At 57.5% G+C, this 10,368-nt stretch overlaps 2 protein-coding genes across 2 annotated transcripts in view; one reads left to right on the top strand and one right to left on the bottom strand.

Moving 5' to 3' along the window:
• Nucleotides 1–9,213, top strand: part of SLC27A5 (solute carrier family 27 (fatty acid transporter), member 5) — a 9,894-nt gene extending 681 nt beyond the window's left edge. The window contains exons 2-10 of the mRNA XM_014954042.1: nucleotides 3,975–4,184; nucleotides 4,826–4,984; nucleotides 5,478–5,602; nucleotides 5,709–5,903; nucleotides 6,664–6,754; nucleotides 6,997–7,195; nucleotides 7,290–7,387; nucleotides 8,181–8,311; nucleotides 8,811–9,213. Coding sequence (XP_014809528.1) covers nucleotides 3,975–4,184; nucleotides 4,826–4,984; nucleotides 5,478–5,602; nucleotides 5,709–5,903; nucleotides 6,664–6,754; nucleotides 6,997–7,195; nucleotides 7,290–7,387; nucleotides 8,181–8,311; nucleotides 8,811–8,987 — 1,385 coding nt within the window. The 3' untranslated portion in view covers nucleotides 8,988–9,213. The remainder of the gene's footprint in view (nucleotides 1–3,974; nucleotides 4,185–4,825; nucleotides 4,985–5,477; nucleotides 5,603–5,708; nucleotides 5,904–6,663; nucleotides 6,755–6,996; nucleotides 7,196–7,289; nucleotides 7,388–8,180; nucleotides 8,312–8,810) is intronic.
• Nucleotides 9,214–9,381: 168 nt separating this feature from the next.
• Nucleotides 9,382–10,368, bottom strand: part of THAP7 (THAP domain containing 7) — an 18,448-nt gene continuing 17,461 nt past the window's right edge. Inside the window, exon 6 of the mRNA XM_014954039.1 lies at nucleotides 9,382–10,276. Coding sequence (XP_014809525.1) covers nucleotides 9,733–10,276 — 544 coding nt within the window. The 3' untranslated portion in view covers nucleotides 9,382–9,732. The remainder of the gene's footprint in view (nucleotides 10,277–10,368) is intronic.

Below are 10,368 nucleotides of genomic sequence, written 5' to 3'. Positions count from 1 at the left end.
TGTCTGAGCGTTTCGGGGCTTGTGCAGGTGGTGGGAGGGGGTGGGGGTGTCTGTGCGTGGGTCTGCAGGCGTGTCTGCACGCGTGTCAGTGCCTGTGCACGGGTTTACACGGGTGTGTCAGTGTCTGCACGCGTGTCAGTGCCTGTGCATGGATGTGCACGCATGTCAGTGTCTGTGCAAGGGTCTACATGGGTGTGTCAGTGTCTGCACGCGTGTCAGTGCCTGTACATGGGTCTGCACATGTGTCAGTGCCTGTGCACGGTTTTACATGCGTGTGTCAGTGCCTGTGCATGGGTCAGCACATGTGTCAGTGCCTGTGCATGGATTTACACAGGTGTGTCAGTGTCTGTGCATGGATGTACACGCGTGTCCGTGCCTCTACACGGGTCTGCACATGTGTCAGTGTCTGTGCAAGGGTTTACATGGGTGTGTCAGTGTCTGCACGCGTGTCAGTGCTTGCACACGGGTGTGCACGTGTGTCAGTGCCTGTGCACGGGTTTACACGGGAGTGTCAGTGTCTGTGCATGGATTTACACGTGTGTCAGTGCCTCTACACGGGTCTGCACATGTGTCAGTGCCTGTGCACGGGTTTACATGGGTGTGTCCGTGCCTGTACATGTGTGTGCACGTGTGTCAGTGCTTGTGCATGGATGTGCATGTGTGTCAGTGCCTGTACGTGGATGTACACGCGTGTCAGTGTCTGTGCATGTGTGTGCACATGTGTCAGTGCTTGTGCATGGGTTTACATGGGTGTGTCAGTGTCTGTGCATGGATTTACACATATGTCAGTGTCTGTGCATGGTGTCTGAGCGTTTCGGGGCTTGTGCAGGTGGTGGGAGGGGGTGGGGGTGTCTGTGCGTGGGTCTGCAGGCGTGTCTGCACGCGTGTCAGTGCCTGTGCACGGGTTTACACGGGTGTGTCAGTGTCTGCACGCGTGTCAGTGCCTGTGCATGGATGTGCACGCATGTCAGTGTCTGTGCAAGGGTCTACATGGGTGTGTCAGTGTCTGCACGCGTGTCAGTGCCTGTACATGGGTCTGCACATGTGTCAGTGCCTGTGCACGGTTTTACATGCGTGTGTCAGTGCCTGTGCATGGGTCAGCACATGTGTCAGTGCCTGTGCATGGATTTACACAGGTGTGTCAGTGTCTGTGCATGGATGTACACGCGTGTCCGTGCCTCTACACGGGTCTGCACATGTGTCAGTGTCTGTGCAAGGGTTTACATGGGTGTGTCAGTGTCTGCACGCGTGTCAGTGCTTGCACACGGGTGTGCACGTGTGTCAGTGCCTGTGCACGGGTTTACACGGGAGTGTCAGTGTCTGTGCATGGATTTACACGTGTGTCAGTGCCTCTACACGGGTCTGCACATGTGTCAGTGCCTGTGCACGGGTTTACATGGGTGTGTCCGTGCCTGTACATGTGTGTGCACGTGTGTCAGTGCTTGTGCATGGATGTGCATGTGTGTCAGTGCCTGTACGTGGATGTACACGCGTGTCAGTGTCTGTGCATGTGTGTGCACATGTGTCAGTGCTTGTGCATGGGTTTACATGGGTGTGTCAGTGTCTGTGCATGGATTTACACATATGTCAGTGTCTGTGCATGGATGTACACAAGTGTCAGTGCCTGTGCACGGGTTTACATGGGTGTGTCAGTGTCTGTGTGTGGTTTTACACGTGTGTCAGTGCCTGTGCATGGATGTACACGTGTGTCAGTGCCTGTACATGGGTCTGCATGTCTGTCTGTGCCTGTGCATGGGTTTACATGGGTGTGTCAGGGCCTATGCATGTGTCTGCACATGTCAGTGCCTGTGCATGGATTTACACGCGTGTCAGTGTCTGTGCATGGATGTACATGCGTGTCAGTTCCTGCATACGTGTGTGCACCTGTGTCAGTGCCTGTGCACAGGTTTACATGGGTGTCAGTGTCTGTGCATGGATTTACACACATGTCACTGCCTGTGCATGGATGTACATGCGTGTCAGTGCCTGTGCACATGGGTCTGCACATGTGTCGGTGTCTGTGCGTATGTCTGCACGTGTGTCAGTGTCTGTACCTGGATTTACACGTGTGTCAGTGCCCGTGTACGGATTCACACGGGTGTCTCTGCCTGTACGTGTGTCTGCAGATGTGTTAATGCCTGTACACACAGCCACACGTGTGTCAGTACAAGGATTTACGTGTGTTTTGGTGTCTGCACGTGTGTCTGCACGTGTCAGGGCCTGTAAATGGATTTACACGTCGGTGTCCGTGCACAATTTCCATGTGTGTCGGTGCCCATGCACGCGCTGGCACGCGCATTGGTGTCTATACATGCATTGGCACGCATGTCAGCATCCGTGCATGCACTTGCACGCGTGTCAGTGCCCGTGAATGTGTTTGCACACGTGTCAGTGTGCACACATGCATTTCCACGTGTACTGGCTTCTACGTGTGCATTTGCACGCGGGTCATGCACGTAGCTCAGGGTGCATCTGCCCGTGTGTCAGTGCAGGTGCATTTGCACGCGCGTCCGTGTCCGTGCATGCCTTTGCACGTGTGTCACTGCCTGAACACGCTCTTGCACACGCGAGGACACGAGAGCTCCGTCACGTCGGGGCTGTATTTACACGCGCACACCTCACCCCCTCACACAACACCCTCACGGCGGCTCGTGCAGCCCTTTGCACGCGCTTGTGCGACCCCGTGACACCCCAGCACGCGTGTCGGGGCGCGCCAAGGCCACGGGTTAATCATCACCAGCCCCTTCCCGGGGTAAAGGCCCTTTTTTTGTGTGTGTGTCATGATTTTTGGGGGGAAAAAGAGAAAAAAAACTCTTCACGGCGGGGCCCTCGGGGTGCCCCTGGGGGGGTGAGGGTGCCCCTTGGGGTGCGGGGAGCACCCATGGGATGGGGGCACCCTGAGGAGATGCTCTGGGGTGTGAGGGGAGCCCTTTTGGGGTCCTTGGGGACATCCAGGGTGTCCACCTGATGGAGGTCCTGACTGGTGGCCATCTGGGGTCCTTCAGGTGCCCATCTGATCGGGGTGCCCACCTGGGGTGCATTGGGTCCCCATCCATGATGTCTTGGGTGCCCATCTGGGGTGTGTTGGGTGCCCGTTTGTGATGGTTGGGGTCCCCACCTGATCAAGGGGTGAGTTGGGTGCCCACCTGAGAACTTTGGGTGCCCATCTAGTCAGCGTGCCCAGTTGGGGTGCATTGAGTGCCCAGCTGGGGTGCACTGGGTGCCCATTTGTGATGGTTGGAGACCCTGCTCGATCAAAGGGTGAGTTGGGTGCCCACCTGAGATCTTTGGGTGCTTGTCCATGTTACCTGGGGTGCCCAGCTGACTGGGGTGCCCACCTGGGGTGCATTGGGTGCCCATTTGTGATGGTTGGGGTCCCTACCTGATCAAGGGGTGAGTTGGGTGCCCACCTGAGATCTTTGGGTGCTTGTCCATGTTACCTGGGGTGCCCAGCTGACTGGGGTGCCCATTTGGGGTGCATTGGGTGCCCGTTTGTGATGGTTGGAAACCCTACTCGATCAAGGGGTGCATTGGATGCCCACCTGAGAACTTTGGGTGCCCATCCATGATGTCTTGGGTGCCCATATGACCAGGGTGCCCAGATGGGGTGCACTGGGTGCCCACGTGGGGTCCTTTGGGTGCCCGTTGGGGATGGTTGGAGACCCTACTCGATCAAGGGGTGCACTGGGTGCCCACGTGGGATCCTTGGGGTGCCTGTGCTGGATGCCCAGGGTGCCCACCTGATGGAGGTCCCTATTTGGGATGTGACTCATGCCCATCTGGGAGTCTTTGGGGCACCCATCCACGATGCCCAGGGTGCCCATCTGATTGGGGTGCGTTGGGTGGCCACCTGAGATCTTTGGGTGCCCATCCATGAAGTATGGGGCGCCCACCTGGTCAGGGTGCCCATTCCTGACCCTTTGGGTTCCCCTCCTGGGTGCTCACCCCCCTGAGGACCCCCCTTGTCCCCCCAGATCTCCAGGCGGCCGTGGAGGAGGTGCTGCCGGACCTGCAGCGCGATGGCACCCGTGTCTTCTACCTCAGCTCCACGTCACCCACGCCGGGCGTGGAGGCCCTGCTGCCCGCCATGGAGGAGGTCTCTGATGAGCCCCTGCCCGCCCACCACCGCGCCGGCGTCACCGCCAACTCCAAGGCGCTCTACATCTACACCTCCGGCACCACCGGTGAGGTCACGGGGACAGAACCCCCACCCCCCCAAAACCTTCTCCTTGGAGAACCATCTGGGAGGGTTTGGGTGCCATGGGTGAGGAGGTCGTGTGGTCAAGGTGGTGTGGGTGATCTTGGAGGGATCTCATGGAGGCCTGTCTCCAACCCCAACCATCGTGGATCCACCTGGGCCAGGTTCCTCCTGGCTGCATCCGTGCAAGGGTTGGGTATCTCCAAGGATGGAGACGCACCACGTTCCTGGGTCTGTCAGTATCTCCAAGGATGGAGACCCACCACGTTCCTGGGTCTGCCAGTATCTCCAAGGATGGAGACCCACCACGTTCCTGGGTCTGCCAGTATCTCCAAGGATGGAGACCCACCATGTCCCCGGGTCTGTTCTCGTTGGGATGGTGTAGGGTGGGACCTCCTGCATCCAACCTTGAACCCAAACCAGATCCCACCCCAACCAACACAGGAGCATCTGGATGAGGTTCCTTGCAGCTCCTCCCAGTGAAGGCTGGAGACCTCTGGGGATGGAGACCCACCACCCTGAGGGAAGGGTTTTGCCTTTCCATCCCACCCCTCATCTCCAGGACCTCCCATCCCACGTGGGCTCCTCCAAGGAGGCCATTTCCCACCCTCTGCTCCCAACCCCCAGGGCTGCCCAAGGCAGCGGTGATCACAGAGATGAAGCTGATGATGGTGGCCAACCTGGGGCGGCTTTGTGGCCTGCGGCCCGATGACGTCGTCTACACCACGCTCCCACTCTACCACTCGGCCGGGCTCCTCATCGGGGTGGGAGGGTGCTTCGAGGTTGGTACGTAACCCCCCTGTGACCCCACCAGGGTAGGGAGGGGGTGGAGATGGGTGGATGGATGGATGGATGGATGGATGTTTCATGGAGATGGATGGATGGAGAGTTGTTTTATGGACATTCATGGATGGATTAGGATGGAGAGACTTCTTCTGGAGATGGATCAAAGGATGATGGAAAAACGTAGGGATGGAGGGAAGAAAAGGAAGAAAGGACAAGAGAAGGAGGAAGATCTCTGTGGCCATTGATGGATTAGTGGGGGGGATGGACATCTTGATGGCCGGAGAGATGACAAAGAGCGTAGGGATGGACAAGGAAAGAATGGGAAGAAAAGAAGACAGAGAAGAAGGGTGTCCACGTAGACATGGGTGACAGGAGAGATACTCATGGGGATGGAGGGATGGATGGATGGAGAAATGGAGGGAGGGATGGATGGAGAAAAAGGGGTGGGGGAGAAGATCTGGGGTGTGACCATCACCCCATCATGTCCTCACAGGAGCCACCTGTGCCCTACGGGCCAAGTTCTCCGCCTCCCAGTTCTGGGACGACTGTCGCCGCTACAACGTCACCGTCATCCAGTACGTGGGTGAGCTCATGCGCTACCTCTGCAACACGCCCAAGGTAAGGTCCTCACCAACCTCAAACCCCTCCCCGGGGTTGGAAGGGGAAGGGAAGGCGACGCCGTGGGACGCACCCTGAGATCGTCCCTCCCGTTGTCACCCCCCAGCGCCCCAACGACCGGGACCACGGGGTGCGCATGGCCTTGGGCAACGGCCTGCGGGCGGAGGTGTGGAAGGACTTTCTCCAGCGCTTCGGGCCCATCTCCATCTGGGAGTTCTACGGGGCCACCGAGGGCAACGCCGGGTTCATCAACTACACCGGCAAGATCGGGGCCGTGGGCAGAGCCAATGTGTTCCTCAAGGTGAGTCACTGATGATGATGATGGGGGGGACACTGTTGGCTTCAAGGAGACCAAGACGGCACCTCAAGTTGGTGGCACAAATGATGACCTTCCTGGAGAAGCCACCGCTGTCCATTAGGTTGGGTTGATGCAACAGCAGGATCTCCACGATCCCCTCTTCACATCCACAAGGAGCTCCCTCCACCTGGTTGACTCAACGGTGTTGACTCGGAGTCTAGTTTTGGGGTGTCCATGGTGACCTGGACATCTCTATAGCTGTGGGTGAGCCAATGTGTTCCTCAAGATGAGCCACCGGTGACAGTGATGGTGGAGAGAACAAATGCTGATGTCCTTGGGGTGACCAAGAACAAGCTGGGTTGATGCCAAGAGTTGGGGGGCTTCCAGGATATCCTCTTTGTGGTGGCATGAACAATGACCACCCTGAGGAAGCCACCGCTGTCCATCAGGTTGGGTTGATGCAACAGCAGGATCTCCAAGATCCCCTCTTCACGTTCACAAGGAGCTCCCTCCACCTGGTTGGCCAATGTTGACTCAAAGTCTAGTTTTGGGGTGTCTGTGGTGACGTGGACATCTCCATAGTCACGGGCAGAGCCAACGTGTTCCTCAAGATGAGGAGATGGGGTGTGTTTCCATGGGTTTTAACGAGTGAAGGACACAAGACGGGGACCCGATGCTGGAAGAAAAGTCTTCTCGCTCTTTTTAACCCCACGTTTCTCTTCCACCCACCACTTCCTCCCTTTGTCCCTCTTCTACCTTCCAGACTTTCGCTCCCTTCGAGCTGATCAAGTACAACGTGGAGGAGGACGAACCCGTCCGTGACAAGCGAGGCCTCTGTATCCGTGTCGGCCCCGGTAAGAAGAGATGAACCTGTCGAGGGCCTTTTGGGGAGAAAAAGGGAGCAGATGATGGGTTGAGAAGCATCAAAGCCACCTCTTGGTCCTTACCATCATCCTCTTGGTGGCTGGAAGCCACCAGAAACCCCTCAAAGAAACAGGAACATCATCCCCGAGCACCAAGTTGGGCACGGAGGTGACATTCCCCAGCGCCGAGGCAGTTGTTGACCGGCCTCCAACCCTCCTTTTCCTCCTCGAAGGCGAGACAGGGCTGTTGGTCATCAAAATCACCAAGAACACCCCCTTCCATGGCTACGCGGGCGATTCCCAGAAGACAGAGAAGAAGGTCTTGAGGGACGTCTTGGTCAAAGGTGATGCCTTCTTCAACAGCGGTGACCTCCTCATGATAGACCACGAAAGATTCGTGTACTTCCAAGACCGCGTGGGAGACACTTTCCGGTAACTCCGATGCTCTCACGTCCCTGTGGGTGATGCCACCTCCCACCCCAAATTCCCCCAGCCCCATCACAGCTTCATCCCTTCTCTTCCCTAGTTGGAAAGGTGAGAATGTGGCCACCACGGAGGTGGAGGCCACTCTTGCCATGGTGAACTTCATCCAGGAGGTCAACGTCTACGGAGTGGCCGTGCCGGGTGAGTACTGGGTGGTTGTGCTGGACCAAAATAAGAATCTGGTGATGCTTCAGTCACATGATGGGTCCCCAAATGGTCTGAGTGGCCACCGAGAAGCCTGGAGCAGAATGGAAGGAACCTACAATGACCACCTAGTCCAACTTCCTGACCACTTCAGGGCTTATTGACCCAAAGTAAGATCCCAGGATGGTTTTGGCCCCACGATTCCTGTCACAATGGTCCTAAAAGCCACCAAGACGAGTAAACCAGGACTGGGGCGGCCAAAAGAAGCATCCGGTGTCATTTGGGGCAAGTAATTTGTCCACGTAATGGTCCAACTGACCACCAAAAAGGCTAAAGTAGGACTTCCTGACCCAAAATAAGGTTCTGGCACTGCTTTGGCACGCAACAAGGTCCTTTAAAGGTCTGAGTAGCCACCAGAAGGGTTAAAGAGGGACTTGGTTGCCCAACCCAAGCGTCCAGCTTTGTTTGGGGCACGCAACATGCCACCAAGAAAAGTCAAAGGAGACTCGGTTGCCCAAAATTAGCATCTGGTAGCATTTTGGGCAACTGACGTGTCTCCATGATGGTCCACATGGCCACCAAGAAGAGTAAAAGGGGACTCAGTTGCCCAAAATAAGTGTTTTGGGCCCTATAATGGTCGAAGTGGCTACAAAAGAGGCTAAAACGGGAAATGTTCACCCAAAATGGAGTAGCCAAAGTTGTTCTGGTCCCCAGAATGATCCAAGAGGCCACCAAGAAGAATCAAACGAGCCTCGGTTGCCCAAAATAACCCTGCGGCCTCCCTTTGCAGGCTGCGAGGGGCGGTGCGGCATGGCGGCCATCCGCCTGAAGCCCGGGGCCACCTTCGAGGGCCAGGACCTCTACGCCTTCACCGCGGACACGCTGCCCGCCTACGCTGCCCCCCGCTTCGTGCGCATCCAGGTCAGCGGCGTTGGGGTGGCTTCTGGGGACGGGTCTCCTTCAGTTCTTCTCCAAATGGGTCCCTTGGATGAAGGACAATTGGGCATCTCCAATGACCGCAAGGGTGTCCCACCAGTTTCCGATGACGGTGCCAGGGTCATCTTGTTGGGGATGTCCACCCATTCCTGGGGAGGGTGATGGTCACCCAATGTCCATGAGATGGTGTCACCATGTGCTGACGATGCCGCTGTTCCGTCTTCCCCATGATGGGATCATGGTCCTTCCTTTCCCATGACAGCGGTGGCCAACATGGTGACCTCGTGCCAACGGGTGGCCACCTTGTGTCAATGGTGCCCACCTCATGCCACCATACGGGTCTCCCCAGTTCCAATGACACCACGTGTGCCCCCGTGCCGATGACCCAAGGGTCACCATTTCAAACAACGGGGTCCCCCTTTTCTGATGAGGGGGCCAAGTCACTCCAAGGCTGGTGACGTTCCTGATGCCACCATCTCCACAGGATGCCCTGGAGATCACGGGGACCTTCAAGCAGTGCAAAGGCAACCTCGTCAAGGAAGGCTTTGACCCCAACGTCATCAAGGACCCCCTCTTCATCCGCGACGACAAGAAGAAGTCCTACGTGCCCTTGAGCCCTGACACCTATGAAGCCATCATGGACATGAAGCTCAACCTGTAGAAGAAGAAGGAGCCACGCTGGGGTCTCCACGCTGGCCCCAGGGTCCTAATTGCCCCGGGGCGATCGGCAATTTGGGGCTAATCAGGGCGATTTTCGCTTCCTTCAGGGATTGCGGGAAGGATGGTGGAGCACGAGGAGGAGGACGGGCTGATCCGGGCGCTCGTTAGCTGGCCCTGGCCCCTCCCCGCCACGTCGCCTACGGAAATTAAAAGCTTAATTCCAATTATTTTGGGTCTGAGGGGCGTTTTCTGGGGATTAATCCACTCGTTCGTTTGGTTTTTGGACCCAAAACTCCTCCCCGGGATATTTCCTCGACGCCGGAGATGGATCAACCCCCCCAAAACGCTCTTCTCCTCCCTCCCGGAGCTCATTGAGCCGCTTTAGCTCACCCAGCTGGACCAAAAATCGCTTTATTTAGCCCCAACCTGATTTTTCTAATCTCGATTAATGAAGGCAGAGTGGGGGGGGCTCCCCCTCGACACCTCAGAGACACCCCCCACCACGACGGCGTTGGTTCTCCCTTCCCCTCCCCAGCCCCCGCCGGGATGAGTGAAATAACACAAAAAAGGGCTTATTTCTCCCACTGCGGTGAGAAAAAAAACACAGAAGGCTGTTCCTTCTCCCAGCCGTGAGCCACCCCTCCCCCGGATTTTTCATTTTTAAAAAAAAAAAAAAAGGTGAAATCTTTATTTACAAACCTTCCCCGGAGCCGGGAGAGGGGGGTGGAAAGAAGCCGGGTAGACCTTCACTCTGCACCGTCCTCCCCCAGCAGCTCCAGCTCCACCAGCCGGGGAGGGGGTTCCTTGGGGGGTCGACGAAGATCCGGGGGGAGCCGACGTTCCCGTTGGAGCTCTCCCACCCGCAGCCGGAGCCGCTGTTCCCTCCTTTTACAAGCTTGGAGCTGCCTTTGGGCTTTATCCAGAGCATCCAGAGCGGCTTCGGCGCGCCGCTTCCAAAGCAAAGCGCTTCCCACCTGGTAGCTGTGCTCGCTCTGGATGTAGGCCCCGGCCGGGGGCGGCAGCCGCAGCATGTAAAGGGACGGAGAAACCGGTCGGGAGGGGCCGGGGGGGTCGATTTCGGCAAGATTTGGGTTGTCCGTGGGTTCTTCATCTCCCGTGGGTACCAAAAGGCTGTCTGGAACTTGCCCGCGGGCACCAGAAGGACCGGGAAGGGCTGGGACCCCCCCGTGATCACCCGCCGGGGGGGCTCCGGGGTCTTCGTTATCCCCCGGGAAGCAGGAGACGTCGGTGGGGAAGGGGGGGTCCGGTGGGGAAGGGGGGGGGTCCCGCCTGCGGAGGGGAAGAGATTAAATTGGGACAACCCCCCCCCCCTTTTCCCCAAGAGGGTCCCGGGTGGGCCCCCAAAACCCACACCCCCCCCC

This window comes from Calidris pugnax, unplaced genomic scaffold (genome assembly GCF_001431845.1).
Source record: "Calidris pugnax isolate Ruff unplaced genomic scaffold, ASM143184v1 scaffold278, whole genome shotgun sequence".
Taxonomy (NCBI): domain Eukaryota; kingdom Metazoa; phylum Chordata; class Aves; order Charadriiformes; family Scolopacidae; genus Calidris; species Calidris pugnax.
The sequence above is the reverse complement of the archived record's forward strand: the minus strand, read 5'-3'. Positions and strand labels throughout refer to the sequence as shown.